Below are 23194 nucleotides of genomic sequence, written 5' to 3'. Positions count from 1 at the left end.
GTGGGAGATCGGGGCTAAAATCCTGTTGCATGAACAAAGCTTTAGGTAGGTGGGAGTTGCAGGTCATCCCTCTTAGTTTTTCTTTGTGTCAATTTATCCTCTTGCTCCCAGCAGATCTCAAAGCCACTGTCTCATCTGGCCTCTTCATCAGTGCGGTACTTCATCATGAAGAGCAGCAACATCAGGAACATTGAAATTTCTCAGCAGAAAGGTATCTGGTCCACCATAACAAGCAATGAGGCGAAACTCACCAAAGCCCTACTGGAGAATAACCTCATCATCCTCATCTTTTCTGTTCAGGGCTCTGGGCACTTCCAGGTAACAGTCTAACAGAGGGGAAAAAAGTGGACCCACTGTAAACATGCAAGGACTTTTGAAAGAATGGACAAAACTGAAGTATTTTGTCTTTGTCTTAGGGCTACGCTCAAATGGTATCAGTCATCAGCCGGGAGAGCTGCCAGGACTGGGACTTCATGGGATTAGGAGGGGTTTTCAGTGTGAAGTGGATCCACAAGGAGAGTCTTCCTTTTCACTGCACCCAACACATCCTCAACCCATGGAATGACAACAAGAAGGTCCAAATCAGCAGGGACGGACAGGTGAGAGTATATATTTGTTACACTGTAGTGTGAGGTTCTTTATAATACTGGCAAAGTATCTCCACAAGAAAGGCACCGAGAAAGATTAAATAATTTATTAAAACTATTAAAACACCAATTTAAAAAAAACACTTAAAATGGTGCATAAAATGAAGGTGCTATAGTTCAATACTCAAGGGCAGTGTTCAGTTCAGCAAGAAAAAAACTGTCCTTGTTCACTTCTTGAATACAGGAAACTCAAAGTCTCTGCCGCCTGCCCTCGCACCCTGATTGCTTCACTCTTTTCCTCTTCTTTTGCTCACCTGTTTTCTTTCTCCATTTAACAGCACTCAGAGGTCTTATCCACCACTCCACTGAGCTGGAGGCGTGACATGCAATTAGTCCCAGCTTTTTTAGATCACTCATCAGCTTGGTCCAGAGTTCTAAAACAATCCTTACTATACAGAGCAAATAAAAACCAAGCTTACAATTAAAAAAGAGCTCACTCTGACATATTTACAAAAATCAATGAAGTTGATGTTGATAAGGCAGGGTTGTGAGGGCTAGGTGAGCCCAGGTGTGAATGGTTGTTAAGCTGTCTGGGGAGAGAACTCAGTACAGCAATGTAGGTGGGTGATAAGTAATGTCGTAGGCCACCTCCTCTGTTCAAAGACGGTCGTTCCAGTTTGACATAGATGATTTCATTTACTCCTCTTTCAAACCATCTGTCTTCTCTGGACAAGAGGTTTACATTGTTGTCCTCAAAGGAATGATTTTTCTCCTTCAGATGTAAGTGGACAGCAGAGTCTTGACCGAATGGCACAACACAGGAGGGCTAACTCCTCAGGTCAAGACTCTGCTGTCCACTTACATCTGAGGTGGCCTATGACATTACTTATCACCCACCTGCAGCCCCTCCCCACTGTGCTCCGGGGGGCAATTTGATGTTTAGACAGCACTGATGAAATATTGAGCTGAATTTGTGTTGACATGTCTTTTACACTTGAAAGGTACTTGTGGGAAAGTCATCACAAACACAAATAATACTGCTGGTTTGAATGTTAATGTTAAAGTGGCTCTATAAGAACACACAATATGAAGTGAAATTAAATGTGTGAGAAGAATTGTTGCACCTATAATTAATGTAATTTCTACAATCCGGCTACAATACTCTACCTCACCATCTGTGTCGCCAATTCCCCTTGCCTCCAAAATGTTCAGACGCTTGGGTCAGAGTTTGCTTGCAGGTGTGCACATTCTGCCATGAGGTTTGTTTTTATCGATCACAACTTTTGCTTGGGAGGTGTCGTACACCTCTTTCAGTCTCTGTTTTCTGCATACGCAACGCTTAGAAATAAGCAATTAAACATGGTGAATTAGGCTTAATTGAATTAAAGGGGACTGTTGGGCCTTTTCACTCAGGAAAATGAGGTCCCCAGAACACTGTTTGAAGCTAGAAAGGTGGCAGGGTCTGCCACAAGTAAAAGTAAAAGTAAAGTAAAACAGTATACATTGTGTTGTCCTTTATGATAAGTTTGTTTATTCAGTCATGAAAATGAAGAGTGTCTTTTCATTTAGGCATAAAAACATTCTGATTAAAATTTCCTCCCCAAAACTACAATGTGTACCTTGAAAAAATAAATGAATACGATTGTTGTTAGTTGTTGCAAAACTCTACCAGTGGCTTTCATGTCATAACTGTCATTACTGCATTTACATTTTTTCCTATCTCTTTCTTTTTTTGTCTCACATAGGAGTTAGAGCCCCAAGCAGGCAACCAGCTCCTGATGCTGTGGGAGAGAAACTCTGAGAGTCAAGTTCAATAAGAGGTAGCAGCATATCACTTCCCTGCACAACACTCACCAGGTTTTGTTCTTTCTCAACCAATTCTGCCTCAAACTACACTCATTCACTGTTTATTGATAGAAACATCTACTTTTCTGTCAGGTAGGAAAGAGATATTTAAGATATTGCATGTATTATTTCTACTTTGCCTTAAACAGCACTACAACACTGCACTACCAGTTAAGGCGAGATGGCTGGCCAATGGAAGATGGACTGATTTATTTGCAAGCCAAAGTTCAACTGTTGTCTTCTCCCTTTTTTGTCTGTTCAAAAACAAGCTCTCATTCAGGGTTTACTCCTCGTGTTCACATCGGTACTTGTGTTATTATCAAACAGTATGTTTAAATATCCGTGGATGTTCTACAGGAATTTAATTAGATTGGATGAAAACATGTTTGTATAACAAATTTTATAATTTGATTTCACAGTTCATTCAGATTGTTGATTACCGTTCAGATTGTTATAATGATGTCCAGTTAGTTTTTATGTTTCATATTTACAGTACACAAACACTTGCACTTCTGAGACTGAGTTCCTCAGAATGATATGATGTTTATAATGTTCTATGTTGAAGCTTTGCTCTGATGATGTTTTAGTGCCTTGGGCTCTACTGGGCATCATCAGGGACTATTTATGGAACTCATTTAAACACATTTGTCAGTTTTTTGTTTCCTCAATGAAGACAGGAAACAAAATGTTGTTAGCATTTGAACCTTGAAAATTAAACATTAATTTTAGCTGCTGTAAGAAGAGAGGGGAAAATGTTTACTGTTGAGTTAAGGCATCTGATTGATTGTATTAATGAAATGACAAATAAAAAGTGATGTCATCTTTCAGCTCTGTTGTCAGTGCGATGTGTCCTCTGTCACAATCCAAATGAAAGCTCAAAGGGGCTGATTAAGTGTTGCTACATACATCTAAGTCGCATTCACAGGAAGGAGAATGTGTGAAATTAAAAAGGTGAGATCTCTGGTTCTGCTGCCCCCATTTTGATCATTTCTTTTTATACTGTCTAATGAGTGTAGTGCAGAACTGTGGACTGCTTTTCTAAACCTGGAGCCTATATTACCCACAATTCAATTTAGCCACTGAGTGACATCACTGGAGGCAATTTATCAGATTACATGCAGCTTCCGTATGAGGTACACTTCCAGTAGTACTCCCCAAGACCTGTAAACACTGCTGTACTGCTGTAAGTGATTATTTTTTAGTTTTAGCTTTAAAGAGTAAAACTGGTGGGGTTGCCCTTAAAAGTAAAACAACGTAAGAGACAACTGAAGTAAATTTTGATTAATGTAATAGTCTTTCTTCACCTTTGTATAAAGACATACATCATCTTAACATAGACGGTCCTCCATTCAGCATAGATAATACCAGAGCATCATTGGTAACCATATACTGAGCAACAGTGACATTGGATAATTGAGATGTTTACACAGAGCCAGAGCAAGACAACACCCAGCCCAGCCACAGTCTGCTCACCCTGCTGCCATCTGACAACAGATACAGAAGTATCTGCGGCTGTACCACCAGACTACAGAGCAGCTCCACTCCTCAGGCTGTGAGGTTCCTGAACTCATCCTCAACTCTCCACACCATAAGATTGTTTTGTTTTGTATTGATTCTCCTATGTAGCATGAAGGAGCTTACATTTTATATTTATAAATTAACCTTGAACCTTAATAAAACATGGATGTATAAACTTACTATATACTGTACTGTCCAATAAAGCTGAAATCAACCCATTAAATGATAGAAATACATTTATTAGTGTGCCTTCTGTAGGTATATTGTAGTAGTAGGTAGTAGGGAATACCCTCAGCATTTATCCAAGTGAGATTTCAGACTTTGTGATGAGCAGGGCCCAATAAACGTGTAGGAGGCAAAAACTAGGTGTGAGCCCCTACTGACCAAACAGCAGAACTACCTACATCAGAGCTGCTGTATGTCTGTTTGTGGAAATGTGTTGGAATATGCCGTGTATGAGCCTAATATCAAGTGGACAAAAAATGTGTTTATATTGGTTTAAGAGGGATAGTTCGGGTCTTTTGATGTATGGTTGTATGAGGTAGTTGTCAGTGTACCTCAGCATCAGTGTGTTACCTGTTGTAGACTGTCAGCTCTCTCCTGTGTGGAGCAGCAGTGTTAAGCACCAGCAGCAGGACATATTTTAGCCAGCTAAAAGAAGGCCCACCTATAATATATATCGGTATATGTGCCACTTGACTTTGCCGTCAGACAGCTCTTTCCTTTCGCACTACATTTCCTCAAATGTACAACATCCATATTCCTCTGCACAGGCGCAGCTGTGCTGGCCGTGCACTGTATGACGTCACCGATGACACAACAGTGTAAAGCGGCAAACATTTTTAACACATAGCGCATACTAAAAGCGATATATCATCATTAGGTGGGCTCCATTGAAGGAGGCTAAGATACGTCTTGCTGCTGGTACCATTAACAGTTGGATATTATGCACTGCTTCACACACCTCATACAACCCCACATCAAAAAACTTGAACTATCCCTTTAAGTACTTTCTACCTTCTTCCTCGGGCAGACCTGCCAAAGAAAACTTAAAAATGTGAAGATTCTCCAACACCTGTTCTGGAGGTTCTGATGTGTCTGTTACAGTGCTTCCTGCGTGGATTAATACGAGTTTGTTTCGTTGTGTGTGTGCGCGCACGTGTGCGCGTATAAAGGAGCTCAAAGGAGGTATAGAAGGATGTGGGTTGTTGACATGACATGTATTTTTCACTGTCACAGAAGATAAAAATGAATATAATTAGTATTCTCGTCATTTAAAATACAGTAAATAGTTAAACATGTATTTGTTTTACATGGACCTGTTGCTATAAAAACTGCTTTGTTATTAGATTTTTTAAATTTTTGAGTCAAATCTCAAATCATGTGTGACTGTCACATGCATAGTTAAATAAATTACAACTTTTATAAGTTTTTTTAAAAAACCATAAAATGTTTATAAATAAGTCAGGCATAATTTTACAAGTGTTTATTTTAATAAATGGCAATCACTTTTTTCATCCATATATTTCTAAATGCATAGGAACTTGATACATTTTGTCACAAAAAAACATTTCCTTCAGTGTGACACCTTATTCTGATTTTAAATTGGGCAATTCCACGAACAACTTTATTTAATTGAAGGACCCCATTCAAATCCCTGTTACTGAAGCCTCCTATGAAGCCAATGACATGAGTACATGGTAAGTTCTTGTCTCAGCATTATTCAAATATTTAACTTTTTCCGAACCACTATGAAAGTGTTCGGTTTTGTTGTCCTTTGGTGTGACGTCACTAAATTATATTTTTCAATTAAAAACTTGGTTAAACTACATAATTATGGAAAATTATACAAATGCTAACTGCTAAAGACAGGTTAGCTAGGAATAGCATGGTCATAACTCACACAAAAGGCTGAAATGTCCTTTAGTGTGACAGAAATGTCCTTCGGTGTGACACCTTTAGCTGTCACACCGAAAGACAAATATGTCACACCGGAGGACAAGGTCTCTTTAAGGAGCATTTTAAACAATTAAATAAGATTTTTTTAAAACAATTTGTATTCCCTTGACCATTTTCAGTGTTTTTAAATGCAATAGCTACATTAATTAAAATATTTTCTGTTTTGTCCTTTAGTGTGACATAATGTCCTATGGTGTAACACACATAAAAGAACCATGTCAAAAAATATCTTAAGAAAAAGGTTGAGTATTGCATTAGGGGATATATAATAATCATTCACCTTGAATTATTATAATTTTTTCAACAGTTTTGAAAGGTTGACATCAAATTTTGACTCGCATTTATTGAAAACGTTCAACAAGTCATGGGGAAAAAATAGTGTTATTCATAATTTCTCATCAAATAAGAGAAGATGTTCAAAAAAACAGTGAAATAATTGAAAAAGTTAGTGATCACTTATATTCTCAAATATCAGATTTCAAACTACATGAATATATATATTTTCTTCAAAAAATGTGTTTTACAAAAGAATGATTTTTTACTTCTTATTTGTCAACAACCCATGTATGTTTTGTTTTTTCACTAAAATGACATTGATATTTTGGCACACGCAAATATGGATTTGTTCCAATGTTCTTCTGCTTCTTCATATTATTATTATTATTATTATTATTATTAAATTAAGGTGTGCTTGAGCACCTCTAAAAACTATAGAGTGAAAAATACCCAGGGCTAAATATACAGTATACCTTATTAATAGTTGATTTTAGACTTTTTTTTCATAATTCTAATTGATCATCTCCTCATTATAACTTGGTAAATCACAATGTTAAAATGCCATGAGCATTTTGTTTTACCATCTCTTCCTGTCTCTTATTGATCTTTAGTCTGGTGATATAACGCTGGAATTACTGTAACTGGATCAGAACAAATCACCTTATGTAAGCTGTGAATGGTGTGGTGAGCAGAAACTTCATTCATTTTGTTTTCCTTTTTGTACTTACAAACAGTTAGGATTATATCATATTATATATATTATTATTTTATATAGCCTACTAAAGGATGTGTAATCGCAGTTTGGTGGACAGTAGACCGGAAGTAGGCTATCCCTTTGGCTGCTGTTGACGGAACACAGGCGTGAGAGGAACCGGAGGCTGGAGACGACATAACGGGGAGGTTGAACATTGGATTCTCCGCAATCAAACAAGTTTGTATTTTGTAATATTTTAATCCAGTCAGTTTCGTCATCGGTTATGATACCGAGAGATATTTGATGAGGATTAAACAGCGACGATAAGCTTGTTCCATCCTCACAGGCTGCTGTCATATTCACCCATGACTTGATCCCGACGATCTGAAGCGAGTCGTTGTTTAAAATGATCGGTTTGTTGAATTTGTGAAGGCTCGTACAGTCCTGGAAATATCGTGTTCAGACGGTTTGGTTTCTTGTGGCTGTGCTGGCCTCACATTGATCAGCGGGCAGGATGGACCTGGCCTGTCGTTCCTCCTAACAGCCATCTTTTATATGGGACGTTATCTTTCATACGGCTTTAAAATGTGTCGATGGATTATTAGCAGCTACATCACTGCTATCCCGGTGTGTTTGCGCGGTGTGTGGAGCCTGAGATGTAAAGCCTGTTATCGCAGCGGTAGCGGCCCTTCTCTCCTGACTCAGTACGGCACGATTCAGCCGCGCCATGCGTCCATACGCATTCTGCTGCGGCTTCTAGTCGCTGTCATCTGTGTGCGCTTCCATCCACACTTTGGTTTAATAATGACAGCATTTCAAATAAAGAAAACGGCAAAACAGTTCGATAAATGATTTTAGAATATACCACTAAAACATTTAATGAACCCACGCCCTCCCTATTTAGTTTAGTATTATTATTTGTGGTGTTCATGGCATTGAATATGACATTCAAAGCCAACAGCAACATCTCTTTCAAAAAATAGTGTCCCTGTTAGGCCCCACTCAAGATCCACTGAATACACTGTCAACACTGTGCTTTGGTAAATGTGCTCCAAAGGAGGATGATGACAGTGATGCCTGTTTGTTTCTGTTTCTGTTGCAGTTTTATGGAGGCTGTTCTTATGCACGTGTGCAAAGCAACACAATGACTAGGCCTATTTATTATGGAGAGCATAGCAGAATTAACTCAGGCTCAAGTCCTTAAAGGGCAGAACCCTATAGTGACTCAGTTTAATATATTATTATTATTATTATTATTATTATTATTATCATTATTATTATTATTATGCCGTGGCTCACATTGTCCTGAGCTGGGATGACCTAGAAACATGACACAATAACTGGAAGTGATGTGCTTTTATATGAGACCAATTGGCCTGAGCGCTGTAATAAAGGCCCCAAACTACCATGTTTGAAAGGCCACACCTCTCACAAACTGAGCCTGATTGACACGAAATGTGACACACAAGTGCAACTCTATGTATTCTGCACAAAAAGCATCATGGACTATAAATGTCTACCTGATAGATTGTCTGCCATTGAACAAATTTGGGCATCATTATTTGACCAAACTTAAAATTTGTAAAAAGCTTGTTGATACAGTATAAAGTTTACAATGGGTGGGGCTTAGCGGGAAAATGGCAATAACTCATTTGTGGTATGTCCCCACTAGAGACGCAGTAAAGTGGTTTGTCCCCTCAGAGCCGCTGGGAGGCAGGAGTTGCCCATCAGGTCAATAGCTGTCTTTTGAGGTACCCTCGCTCAGGGGGGAGCATTCCTCTGTATATTAAGGAGGTCCATTTTAAAAGTCCCAGTGAGAAGTCCATCCAGAGCAAACATATTACAATGCAATCTTGCATCCAAGTAACATCTCCATTTCTTCCAACATCTGTTGCTATGATTATCTTGTTAAACCTTCGAGTTAGGTGAGCCCAAGACACTTGGTTATGTTGGTGGCAGCGGTGTTTGTTTTCAGCGGCCCGCTGTTAGTGTGTTTCTTTTAATTGTGCCATTGTTATTTGTATTTTCCTAGCTTAGCTTGCGTAGTTTAGCCAGCTAACTTTGTGTAAAGCTTCTGAGGCTGAGCACAGCTATGTTATAGACATGTGACGCGGAGACAAAGACTCTTCAGCCTGGGGATGTATGTCAGACACTTGCCGGCAGAGATGTGAGAGTTGATCTGACTCTCTTTGCTAGTGATGGGAGACAGTTTTCTCTGCTGGGTGAGACAGGTAGGGTTTCTGTCAGAGCGACAGTGGAAACGAGTGAGCATGAATGAGCAACTCCTGCCTCACCTCTGAGGGGACAAATGACCTCAAATTGAGAAACGCCTCCCTGCCTCCAACAGTCAAAAGCGATCACAGCTTAGTTCACACTACAGGATTTTAGGCTCCTTTTTCCCACTTAACAGATCAGAGGCAGATCGGCATGTGCGCCTGTTAACAATAACTGGTCGGTAGCTGTTATGTGTGAACTGTACGAAGAGTGTGTGTGTGTCATTAGCAAATCTATCTCATTTGTTTCCCCGGCTGTGATCAAAGGTTACCATGATGATGGTAGATGGCACAGGTGGTTTTCTTCAGGTTAAAGTAAAGAAGTGAACATACGCCTGTATTGATTTGTGATGAAATGACATGATGTCATATTATATTTTTATTATAGATTAATATAGCAGTAGGAGTTTTGAAGCATGAAATAGCAACTGTGTGTAGATATCGTCAAACGTATTAGCATTAACACAACAGACACACCTACTGCTCTCTGCCACCTCAGCGTCAGCTGGGTTCTCTGATGACTTCACATCTGTGGGCCGCTGCACTATGCACTGTTAATTGTCTGTATAATACTATTTAAAAGCCAAACTCCTGCTGCAGCTTCTTCCATTATGCTGCTCTGAACAGTCATGCCGAGGCGTGGCTCCAGCAGACCTGGGAGCGGCTGACCGCCTGCCTGCCTGAGGTTACAAAAATAATATCATTATTTTTCTGGTCAAACTGTCAAAGTGAAGTGTTGCCCTGTGAACTTTTACTGACAAAAAGAAAAAAAAATGAAATGAAAGGAACAATAATTAATTTTAGAACAACCTATGTCGAATCTGTAAGGTCGAAGGCCGCGTGAAATTCTGAATGTTTCCGAACATTGGCTGTCTTTTTTCTCTTGGCATGTAAAAAGCAAACATGAATTCAAATATCGAATTGTTGTACCTTTCCTAGAGACATAACATTGCAGCTGAGATAGAGGCCACATTCACATTTTTGCATATATGCCATACCTTATTGTAATCTGATTTTTGACTACTTGGAACCCAGCCCTCTGTATATATCATTAACTCTGTAACCAAACTGCTTTCATTCTTATTTTATTAGGGCCCGAGCAGGGAACCTGCGAGGTCCCTATTGTAATTGCAATGATTATTATTATTTTTTTTAGTTTTTTTTCTTTGTCCAAAATGATCGCATTTTTCACTGCCTGAATGTGAATGAAAAGTCAATTTTATTTGGCAAACACATTAGGCTTGGCGAAAAATTTTATAATCTGTTGTCGTTGTGATTTTTCACCACTTGGTGGCGCTACAATCAAGGAAAGTGCGTTTTGGCTAATAACTCCCACATACTTTGTCGCACATTCAAAAACCTTATATCCACGCGTTCAGTGAATCGGGCTGAATCTCTTGATATAGGCCACGCCCATTTCCGCCTACGGTTTTTTATGCTAGCTCGCAAAATGTCGCAAACCTACTTTTTCGAACTCCTCACAGGCAATTTCACCGATTTGCACAAAACTTTGCACACAGCATCAGGGGACCCTCATGACAAAAAGTTATTAAAAGAATTTTGGAATTCCAAACAATACTCAAGTTATTAAATAACAACTTCCTATAAAATCGGGTCAAAACAGGAAGTGTTGCATATCTTCACATTGCTTTGTCGAAATGACATGAAACTGAGGATACCACTTTCCCATGAGCCCATAAGGCTCTGTGCGAAATTGTGGTGGACGACCACTAGGTGGCGCTCTTTAAATTGAAGTATTTTATATCTCGACATTGGTGGGTCGGATTAACACAAAACTTGGTACAATTCTTGCCACTGCCCTTCTGAGGACAGCTGACGAAGGTGTTATTGATCTGACACTAGGTGGCGCTCTGGTGGCAGTTTCTTTTTAGATTTGGTACTGTGCCCACACCATAACACTTATGGATATGAAATTCATAGGGGTGGTAAAGACTGGCCCCTGTAACTCACACACCAAAGATGACCAACAGGTGGCGCTATTATCAACACAAAGCAGTTTTTGACCAATAACTCCCACATAATTTGTCAGACATTGTTAAACCTTATATCTACGTGTTCCCTGAATTCAGCTGAATTATATGATGTAGGCCACGCCCACGTTTGCGCTACATTTCCATTCGCAAATGCGCAAAATGTCACAAACCTACATTTTCGAACTCCTCCCAGACAATTTCTCTGATTTGCACCAAACTTTGCACACAGCACCTGTGGACCCTCCTGACAAAAAGTTATTAAAATAATTTTGATATTCCAAAGAATACTCAAATTATTAAATAACAACTTCCTGTGGATTCGTTTCAAAACAGGAAGTGTTGCATATATCCACATTGGTGTGTCCAAATGACGTGAAACTCAGGACAGTACTTCCCCATGAGCCCCTAAGGCTCTGTGCAAAATCTTGGCCCATGACCACTAGGTGGCGCTATTTAAATTGAAGTATTTTATATCTTGACATTGGTTGGTCGGATTAACACGAAACTTGGTACACTGATTGCCAATGGCCTCCTGAGGACAGCTGACGAAGGTGTTACCGATCTGACACTAGGTGGCGCTCTGGTGGCAGTTTCATTTTATAATTGGCACTGTGCCCACACCATAACACTTATGGATATGAAACTGATTGGGCCGGTATAGACTGGCATCTGTAACTCACACACCAAAAACCACCAGCAGGTGGCGCTATTATCAACACAAAACCGTTTTTGGCTATCAGTTAAGACATGCGCGCACAATAACAGGGCAATGGGTCCGGGTAAGGAGCACGCCCCGACAGCAGCACGCCCCGACCCGCGTGGAATGCGAGGGCCCGTTCATCGCTGCTTGCAGCTTTAATTTTCTTTATTTCTTTTACAATGAAAATGGACTTAATAAAATAATGAATTTAAATAAACAATTTAGGAGCGAGTGGGTCTTATACCTTCAGATGTTCAGTAGTTATGGCATTGGAGTGTTTTGTATTGTGTAACTGCTGTATTACAAGAGTGATGCAAGGTATGTTTTTTCTCTATCTTTTATCAACCAGGAGATGTCTATAAGGATGGAAATGGATATAAGTGGAGTGTCCAGGGCGCACGTCTCCATTCTTCCTGCAGCTGAGATCAAAGCTTCATTGAAACCAGAAGCAGAGAGACCTCGCTGTGCCAGCACCCCGTGTTCACCCATCAGAGGTACTGTTGCAGGATACCAGATCCTCCACATGGACTCAAACTATCTAGTAGGCTTCACCACTGGTGAGGAGCTGCTCAAGCTGGCCCACCAGTGGTCAGAAGGCACTCCAGAGAAGGGCTCAGTATCAGAGGCCGTGACCAGCACCATCCAGAGCACTGTTCCCAAGTCTGTGGACTTGGGCATCCACCGGTCTTCACGAATCTTTAAAGGCAAAAGTCGCTACTACCAACCCTATGACATTCCTGCTGCCAACGGGAGGAGACGGAGGCGTATGCCCAGCTCGAGTGACACCTTCCTCAGGTCCCTGACCCACTTGGAGCCTGGAAGGAGTCTGCATGCACCACTACCACTGTGTCTGCTTAAGGGGAAGAGGGCTCAGTCCAAGTCTCTGGACTACCTTAATCTGGACAAAATAAGTATCAAAGAGTCATCAGACACTGAGGTGTTACAGTACCAACTGCAGCATCTCACCCTGCGAGGGGAGCGCATGTTTACCAGAAACAAGACATGAAAGTATAGTGGAAGGCCTTTTTTATGCGTCTTTCACCCTCTTGGGGATTTAGGTGCTATTTCCAGCTTGGTTTCTTTCTACTCAGATTAGAAACAGTTCTTTAAGAAGACAGTCTGATAATCTTGTTATATTATTAACTTGGGGTTTTACCTTGTACTGTACACATAATGTTGTGAAGAAAATCCTTAATTACTCCTCTCAATGTTATGAGGGTGTTGAGGTAAAAAAAAATGTGAACTATAGGAATTTAGCAATAACTGGTGAACCTATTTATTGACAGTGATGTGTGTACTGGTATGGAGATGCACTGATATATCAGTTTACAGCTGATAAAAGCACACATACTGTATCAGCTTTAAAATGCACCACTGCTTTCAGTCCAATAATAGTTTTGCTGCTTATCTGTGAGGAGTTGTGTTGGTGGAAGTTTTGTCAGATTATGGCACTGCTTACAACTGTCACATTAGAAAGGTAATACTTTTATTATCCTACTACATGTAATTTATTGATTTATTGCTATTTTGTTGTTGTCAGTCAATATGAATATGTTTTTCAACCAAACCATTTACCACAAGATGGCCATGGGTAAAAAAGCTTAGTGATACTTAATTCAAAGTCTGTTAACTACAGGATAGGTAGAGATGTGTGTATTAAGTCCGTCTCAACAGAATACTCAAATGCCGTGTGTACATTCAAAGAGTTTACTGTATCATTACCTCTGCCAATAATGATGATACAATGATCCCTCACTTTTTAAAATCTATTAAAGTATTTTTCCGTGGCATTTTTACCTTTTCTCAATAGCTAGTGTTAGAGGAGAGAGAGGAGGGATGACAGGCAACAAACGTCCTCCGAACTGGACTCAAACGGGACCTCTTGATTACGTTGTCAGTAACTTTTACCACTTGTCACCTGGACGCCCAAAAGGATCCCTTCCTAATGTGACTACGTTGTAAAAGGTGGGAGAGAATCCATGTTCCAGTTGATTAACTGCTGTTTGAGTGAGGGCTGCTGATTTGCCCTCTCTTACAGATTGTTTGATGGGGAGAATCACTTCAAAGCCAGAACGGACAGGATGAATAACCATCAGTAACTCTATCAACATACATGCCATATGCATATTGTATTAAGATAGATTTGAGAAAAAAAACAAAACTTTATCAGTCTTTGAGTGACATCATCCTTTACAGAGTGCAGCAACTTTCAATCAGCTCGAATTCATGTTGGTATCAGTAGGACCCAGTATGAAGAGGATTAGGGCCACTGCAAAAAAGAACTGATGGTTTCTCTTCTCTTTTTTATAGAATTCAGATTTTTCTCAGATTTCTGACTTTAATCTCAGAATTCTGAAAGAGAAATCAGAGCTTAGATCCCATTTTTTTTTACAGTGTCCCTAATCCTCTTTCATGGGCCAGTTTATATGGTAGGAGATAAGAAAACATTTAAACCACTCCTGCAGTATCACCTGCTTCAGATTGAGAATAAAATAGTTCCCACACAACCCAGAAAGATAAAAAAAGAGTATCGCCTCAGTCTTTTCTTGCATCTGTTTATTGGTCATTGTTGGCAGATAGGGTTGCGACTATATAGAAAACCATACTGATGAACAGTATAGAGATGTATGTTTTTACGGAGTGTATGTTCCCCATCCACCTGGTAACGGGTGTGTAGTTTTCTGCACTGACTGCACTGTTAGACATCTACTACAGACTATCTCTTGAAACATCAGTACACTATGATATTGTCACCACCATGGCATAATTTAAATGTTTAACACTAAACTCTGGTCACCTCATATAAACACTACATTATTGTACATAAGCAAAGCCATGTGAACACTTAAGTTCTATAAAATCTGTGCATCCCTTGAGTTTTTGCACAATATTTTGTGCTGCTTTGAAGGAAATTGTAATTTCTTTGTCTCAGAACTTCTGTGTTTTCTATTACACGAAAGCAATAGAAAATTCTTTTTTCATTTTTGACATTTGACGCCTCCATGTTGAATTTTTTATGTGACTGTGGCATCTTATAAATTGTTCAGTTGAAGAAAATGAAACAATCTCAGTAACATTTGTGCAATCTGTGTTTTACTTTGAGCCCATTTGCCTCAGTGTTCCCAGGTAGGGGGGAGTCAGCGTTCATTTCTGTCTTACCTGGGATTCACCAGAGACAGAAATGTTCAACTGTTTACAAAGAAATACAGAAGTGCTACATGTCTCTGATAGCTGATCCGACGAGTGCTCTTTGGTGGAGCAGGTAAAAGTACAAAGAAACAAGATCCAGGAAGTTGGAAGGGTGAAGACAACCATGGGAAAAAAGGCATTCTGTCTTCAGGTGAAAAATAATGTTATTGGTATATTATAGGACATTGGCTTTGGTTTTTGAGTTTTTGACATATTGGCAATCACGCAAACCAACACATACTTAATCTAGTCTTAATCAGGTTCTGGCAAACACACAGTCAGTCTGAATTATATACCAGCCATGGGTGGCATTCTGCCAACACATGAGATCTAATAAAAAAAAAACACAAAGTATAACTCATAAAGTTGCTAAAAGTCTAGCATGGATCCTGTTCATGTATATATGGCAAAGAAAGGTGAATATACAATAAAGCATATTACAACCATCCATTCCCCAAAATATTATCGATTTGACTCACTATCAATGGATACAAGTAGTTTCAATACAGAAAAGATGTGTGCGAACAGGCAAAAAGGTCACATAAATAAGAGACTTGCAATTAGACAACAAATAACTGTATGTGCTTTTGCATCAAAAGAAGAGGCAATAATTAGATAAACAAATCCCACTTACCTGAATGGTCAAAGAATTAGAGCAACACTGGAGTCTATTTGAAATACAAGTTGGCATGTATAAGTGCTGGATAAGCACATCCAATTGTTGCCATATCAAAGAACATTATATGAAGTGAGTGAAATTAAGATATATAAACATTACAATACATTAATTGTTCATAGTCACTGAGCATTAAATGTACATCACGTTTCCTGAAACTACAGCTCCACTTTTCCTCCCAACAGAGCAGTCACCTGAGGCCTCTGTCATGCTCTGACAGGTGACTGAAGTGTTTCAGCATTTGAGTTTTGAACAGGTGAGAAGTGAGTGAAACTAACTGGTGCTTAGGAGGTGGCATTCTGCAGGCCAGTGTTTTTTCCGGTGAACAAAGTGTGCTAAATAAAGTGATTTGCGTTTAGAGTTTTAGATTTGAGTGAAAACAGTGGAATTGTGCTTAGAGTTTGGAAGTCTGGAGTTTAGTTTTGGATACATAAGCTTTGAGTTTTCAGCATAGTGTGCATGGTTCCAGTTTTTGTGTGTGTGCAATGCAGAGAAAAACTGTACTGTATGTATGAATTAAATAAACAAAAGTAGCAGAAAGCCAAAATACATTAGAGACAGGGCAGGATACCCTTAAAGTCATATTAAACTACTCTAACCCTAGAGGTGGCTGGTAGATGCGTGTGTGTATTTGCCAGACCCTGCTGAAGAACTGGAGTTGATATGTGTTGGTCTGTCTGGAGACAAAGGGCCTTGTTTTCTGTTTTTCATGGTTGTCTACACTGCTCACTGACACAAGACTTCCTGGATTCATTTGTTTTTTTGTTGGCTTAGATATATCATACTTTTTTATTCACTTCATTCATGGATAGGGTGATAGTCCTCCCTCTTTAGACTACATACTTTTTATGAAAATACTTCAGTTGGTCTAATACACACTATACATTCTTTGCAGTCAATGTGAGTATGTGATGTAATGATTCAAATCATCATTATCATCGACCACAAGCCCTCTTAGCTTATTTTTGAGTGATATCTGGTGGCAGTGAATGTTGGGTATTTCACCTTTAGCCACTGTTTTGACTCTTAAAGGATAGGTTCACATTTTCATGTCTATCTTAACAAATACTCACATGCTCATATGTGCACTAACACAGTTATTGGTCACATCATTCATCCTGCTCATACTCACTTTGTCACACACTTCTAATGAAAGTGATGGGAGACTAAATCCACACACTGTACAAACAGGTTTTTAATGTTATGGATATAGAATGAGACTTGGTCACATCAAGTGGGTATCTTGTCTTTCTAATGTGAAATTCCTCTTCTTTTCCCCCTGCACAATGTTTCCTTTCTGGTCTGCTGGAGAAAGAGTAACACAAAGACTGAGCGACATTCATACTAAAAAGACTGTCACCTTGGAAGCTACTCTCTTCATCGCTCACTGCAGAAGTGTTGTTTTAGCTTTTGTGAAGCAGATTTTGTGTACCATCAGTTAGGTTGGAATCACACTTGAAAGGGATCTCTCTTCACAGCCAGCCGCAAAGAATAATAATTACATAGAAATTAAGTTTATTCAGTCAGGAACACACTGATGCATTACTATCTGTTATGCAGTGAGTAAAAGCAGTATCAAAAGCATGATAGCACATTTATAGTCTGAATGAGTTTACAGTGTAGCAGAAAAACAGAATCAGTATAAAAGCATAGAAAAGTCAGTATTTCATAACAAAAATTCCAAACGTTTTTTGAAATTCCCAACACAGCATGTATGAGATGCTCACTCAAAACCAACATGAATATTAGAGGGCAATGAGTGCACAAGTTGATGGAGAAATCAATGACTTCAGTATTTTCATTGTTGTTAGTCAAGTTTGGTTATTAATTAAAATCACACGGCACAGTAAGCACTTTAAAGCTTATTACTTACCAGACATGTGACTCAAGTAATTTGGTCCAATTCTCAAGCAAGTCCCAAGTCATTTTTTCTTGGGCAAGTTAAGCTAAGTCAAGTCAGTAGGTCCTTAGATAAGGCAAGTCAAGTCCCCACCGCAAGATACTGCAGTCTAACCTGCAGTATCGAGTCTCAAAGAGTGGAAAAATGTATTGAATTTGTATTCTAATTATTGATATTCTGTTAAATAAATATAATTAAACAAAAAACAAATAACAAGCTGTTATCGCTTGTTTATTTCGTAATTTCTTCTCGGTCACTTTTACACAGTGAAATACTGACTGCCAGACTTAAAAAACCTACAAAACTAAACTGATAACACAAAATGAACACAAACAAGTCATTTGAGTTATCATGTCTTAGGTCAAGTCTAGTTGCAAGTCATTAACATCCAACAAACGCAAACGTCCCAAACAGTCCATGACATCTTTTCATTTGAGAAAAGCCGTTCTTTGCTCTTTTCTTCAATGAAATATACTCAGCAGAAAAACTCTCCATATCTGATATAACTCATGCTATAGCAGCTATGCTAAACTCTTTAGGAGCAGCCATTACAGACATTCACTTCTCTCACCGGCCGTCACACTCACACCTAAACCACGCCTGTAGTTGCTAGTAGTTCCTCATAGGACACTGATTGGTCTGAACCACTGCGGTTCGACCACAAGCGCATAACCTGAAGTCTGGCAAGAAGGATTCACAAGATCGCCTTATCACCTGATCTTGTGAATCCAGTTGCTTCGCAGAGTAAAGATTTTCCTGAGTGATATTGTCCTCTATGACAAACTGGCAGCACAGGGAACAGAGGGCAAACAGGAGATTCATCCAGTGGTCCATAGGGTGAGGTAGGCTGCTGGCAGTGTTCACACTGCCTCACATTCTGGTCTCCTCTGGTGGTTGATTCAGGTAGTCTCGAAGGGCCTGATGTAAAGGCAGCCACTTCTTTATTGAAGCTTTGATAGCTATGATCCATCTGTAAAGAACATCAGAACCATCAACATGACAACATCTGTTATTATTGTCTTCAACTGGCATTTTCCTCACTCACTGGAGTGAAACCAGCAAGAGCAAGCTCAATTTTGATGGTATCCAACCAAAACAAATCCCACCCCTCCCTTCAGGCCTCCACCCAAAGTCGGTCCTCCGAAACACATGAATGTGCACCACCTGACTACAGCTTCCCCATAGCTCTATCTGGAAAGTGGAGAGATGTGTGTGGATAGCTAGTTCGCTACATTCAACAAACTCTCTTAGCTGTTTTAGTCTAATAAAACCATAAATAAACAAGTCAACAAACAACAAATGCCACAATCTATAAACACAAGCAAAATAGCCATCACAAACGGATCTCAGTCTGAATAGGCTACCCAGCACAGCAGGTAATCCTTACTGCTGCAGGTGTGTGCTTTGTGCTAAGTGGGTTAGCCACTGAATGAGTCTGTTGTTCCTGCAGCGGCTCTGTTCGTTGACTCTGGAGCTGTGCTCTTTGTGCTAACCAGGCTAGCTGCTGAACAACAGGCTCAGGAACATCATTGTCAACCGTATCCAACTACCTCATGTCTCATTCACGTGTTAGAAATCACCCAACAATATGATAATCAACTTAAACAAACATGGCTACTCACAGCTGCCTAGCTAGTTGGGAAATCTGGCCATTCTTGTACAACAAGCCTGCTTAGCCTAAGCAATATACCTGCGCTGACCTAAAGAAAACCAAGTCATCAAAAAAGCTTTTCAGTTTGATTTAAATTTGGAGCTCCCTGATCAAAGAATAAGTCAAAATTGTGAATCTGACTAGACATTCAATGTCAGCTTTCATACTTCAGGCACATTTTGGTCTGCCAAATAGGTATTGAGGTTTAATATCAGGCCTAAAACATAATGTGTAGCTAGTGTTATAGGTTAAGATTTTAACTCCATTGTTTTCCATAACTTTGGGGAATAAGTGCGGAAACCTTATTTATGTTTTTACCATGAAATGGGCCATGTTCAATTTCATCAAAAGGTAAAATATAAACAACAGAAATGTAGTCAGAAGCTACACAAGTACTGAGAGCTGAACACGGATGATTTTAAAAACAGGGCTTTCTCTCTTGTCACCTGCAAAAGACAGATGTCTTGAGCCAATCCTTTTATTGCAAGATCATGACAGGTTTGCGCCAGGTTGCCACAAAGGACCACAACAGTGCAGGTCAGCAAAGTTATTTTATAGAATACAGAATACAATTAAAAAGCAAGGAAAAAACCTTGCTCCACAGTCTCACAAATTCTTAGAAACTAAGGTTCTAGAATAGATCCCAGATATAAATCAGTTCCTCACCGTTTGTTCTCATTAGGATTTTCAGCACTGAGGTAGAAAGTCTTGAACTCATCAGAGGGAGGTTTCAGCTCAATAGTGGACTTCTTTGATCCATAGGGCTGCTCTCTCACCATGTACCCTTGAAGGTATATCCCACCTGAAGACATAGACACACAACAATCAATATACTATAACTTGGAGTTTTAGCATGTCCTTCACTAATGTCATCATGATGAAAGTTCAGTGAATAATTGGCTGAATATATGTAGGATGGTGGCATGTGAGGCAGTAAGTAAGCATAAATTTACAAAAATCAATGCAGTTGATGAGATCAAACATTAAATATATTGTTTTTGTACTGTATTCTATTGAGTAGATGTCCAAACAGTTATTACGTTACCACATTATGTGTAAAACACAGTGTCTAAATTTTTTTGGAGTCAAAGTCATGTTTACAACTGGAAAATGCATTCACTACCAAAAATTCAAAGTGAATGCTTAAAGGCCCATTGCTGGAAATGTAGAAAATGCATTGCGCTGCCTTACCAATAATCAGAATGTAATTGCTGATCTTATGGTAAAGCAGGACATTTATGTGTATGTCAGCATGTGTGTATAAAAGTTGAATCGTAGTCTTATTTAAGATTCTGCACCCCACCCCCCCACCCCACCCCCACCCCCCACAAAAAAAAAAAAAAAAATCTTGAGTTTATATGAAACAAGACATATACGTACCATGTGCATGAGTTGCACGGATACCGCTGTACAAGAAGAGGCAACCATCCTTCAGAATGCAGTAGTGTTGTACCCACATCTCCTTGTTTTTGTCCATTTTATGAAGCAATCCAAGACACTCTGGGTTTTTCACAGCCAGTGGGGGCAGGTTAGAGTTGTGTCTTGTGACATCCACCCACACGTGGTTCTGAAACATGAGAGTTAATTGAGAAAATGAGTGTAAGCCTGAGGGCTAAATAAGACAGATGATGACCCAGTGTTAGCAACAGTCTGACACATAATGCTCTACCAGTTGAGCTATCAGGGAAACCAATGTGCATTTTTTTCTTTTTTTCTCTTTTAACTTTTTGTCATTGCACAGAGTACAGGTACTGAGACAACAAAATGCAGGCCAGGTATCCAAAGGGTGGGCGGCCCCTCCACAAGTAGCCTGCAGTAAACCCAACTTTGCCAAAATCAAGTAAGGTAAGTCCTGCGTCCAAGCTCTGTTTGTGTGGAGGGGCAGCTCGCCTTGCAGACACTCGGCCTGTCCACTCTGCCTCGCCCAGACACACAGCTGTGAGTCGAAGAGGTCGGTGTGTTTACCGGGGAAAGTACAGTTCTGCTGCAACAAAAACACAGACACAACCAGAGAATATCTATATATTAACTATATATAGGTGAAATGATGAAACTTAGTTTACTGCCCCAGCAAGTATGCTGACCCTTAGTAATGACTTAGCAACAGAGATTTTTTCTAATCCCTTTTGAGTCAGCCTTGAGCTGACATGAATGCTTTCTAGCACACACACACAAACACAGAAGCTTAGCTAGCTCAGTTTCGTTATAACTAAGATATCCGAAGAAAAAATAAAAGACCATCTAACATCAAGGCAGAGACAGAGTTTCGGTGTGATCCAAACATTTCCAACAACTCCAGAGCATAATGTCCAAAAGTCAAAATTAATTAAAAAAAGATAGATCATTGAAGGAAATATTCTGCTTCAATCCATGTTTGTTGGTGTTTGTTCTCCAACTCTCTGCACACAAGGAAGGCACGCACCTGCATTAATGGGGCTGTCTAGCAGCTAATATCTAATAGCACCATAAATAATACTTATTAAAGAAAGTCGAATTAGTAAAAAACTAATGAAATGAAGTGAATTTAATACACTTTGATATAAACAGTATGAGCAAGTGCAGCAGTCAAATAAGGCAGTGCAAGTCCATGTATATACAGTGCAGGTGTAAGTACAAGTAATGCTAATAGTAGACATGCTTTACAGAATAAACAGCTGGGGGATAAGAGTACAGTGTACAGTATTATTATCTGTATAAGAACACAGATTGTGATGTTACCTGTGTGATGGGATGAATAGCTTTCTCCATTGCTTCCAGCCACCTAAAATCACAAGGATTAAACATGATGTTCACACAAAAGTTTTTTTTTTTCTATCAAAATGACTGTTGACTTTTTTCTCACTTTCTTTAATATTGTGAGATTTCATTGATTTCTGAGGGAATAATTCATGGATCTTGATGAAAAAAATCAGATGTATATAGGTGGCTATCTATGAGTGACTCCAATTTGATGCAAATCCAAGATCTGGTGAGCTTAAATTATGGTTAAGCAGTTATGGGTGGTGTATTGGTTCAGGCTTGACTGAATTAAAGATGACTGCTGGGCCTTGGTGGAGGTATGTGCTCTACTGAGCACTGTTGTAGTCACAGCCCTTTTCTACATTTTTTATTTGAGTATTTCCATTGAGCTTTTTGTTCAAATTCAAATACATGTGAAAACAGATCAAATTGATACAACAAATATTTAGTTCTTATCTGTACTTTACCTTTTCATCTCCTGGTTGGAGGTGGCACAGAAGAAGTACACTCGATTACCCGACTGAGGGCGGCACTTGAACACAAAGGGTTTTCCCAGGGAAATATCTGGTCCCACCTCAGCCCCTTCCAGCTTTACTGCTGACAAAGCCCGTCTCTTTCCTTCATCCTGTAATAAATAATAAGTAATGTCAAAAGGACACTGTTTTCAGATACTAGAATACATAATGATGATGACTGCTTCTCACCCGTTTGTGTCTGTAGTAATAAAGGCAGCAGTCATGTGTGAGGACAAACCACCTCTTCCTCCAGCCTTTAATCAGACCAGACTGGGTACGCTTGTGAAGATAACCACGACATGCAGGTCTGGGGGTATTAGGACCACAAGCAATGTCTGATCCAACGGTCAGCGTTAGAAGATCTGGACCTAAGACATCAACAACATTACATTATAAATAACATCTATTTAAGTATTCTGAAACACTCAATTTTCTAATTTGGCAAAATTGTCAAAAACTAAGCTAATTAATTTAAAACATTATTATAAGCCATACAATAGATATGTCACATAAAACCCCTGCAACATGCTCTAACCTTAACCAAGCATTCTGGTAGTCTCTGAGTGCTGAAACATTGGCTTTTACTCTACTTATGGATCCAGGCCATGAGTGTGTGGCATGATTAGACCCATTATCAGGCTTGGAAACAGCATACCTTGCCTGGCCAAATGGGCAGCC

General features: G+C 39.4%; 2 protein-coding genes across 3 annotated transcripts in view; both read left to right on the top strand.

Moving 5' to 3' along the window:
- ythdc2 (YTH domain containing 2) overlaps positions 1-3259 on the top strand; it is a 48262-nt gene extending 45003 nt beyond the window's left edge. Inside the window, exons 30-33 of one of the 2 annotated variants that reach the window (XM_073478472.1) lie at positions 115-318; positions 417-599; positions 2333-2407; positions 2582-3259. In XM_073478472.1, coding sequence (XP_073334573.1) covers positions 115-318; positions 417-599; positions 2333-2404 — 459 coding nt within the window. In that variant the 3' untranslated portion in view covers positions 2405-2407; positions 2582-3259. Of the gene's footprint in view, positions 1-111; positions 319-416; positions 600-2332; positions 2408-2581 lie in introns of both variants that reach the window. The other variant, XM_073478471.1, reaches the window with a different exon arrangement.
- Positions 3260-7072: 3813 nt separating this feature from the next.
- On the top strand, positions 7073-14920 carry macir (macrophage immunometabolism regulator). Its single transcript, XM_073477982.1, has 2 exons — positions 7073-7116; positions 12196-14920. Exon 2 carries the CDS (start codon positions 12199-12201, stop codon positions 12850-12852), a length of 654 nt encoding a protein of 217 aa, XP_073334083.1. The 5' UTR covers positions 7073-7116; positions 12196-12198; the 3' UTR covers positions 12853-14920.
- Positions 14921-23194: the final 8274 nt, after the last annotated feature.

Source organism: Pagrus major, chromosome 12 (assembly GCF_040436345.1).
Source record: "Pagrus major chromosome 12, Pma_NU_1.0".
NCBI lineage: Eukaryota > Metazoa > Chordata > Actinopteri > Spariformes > Sparidae > Pagrus > Pagrus major.
Note: the sequence above shows the minus strand (reverse complement) of the source record. Positions and strands in the feature narration are given on the sequence as shown.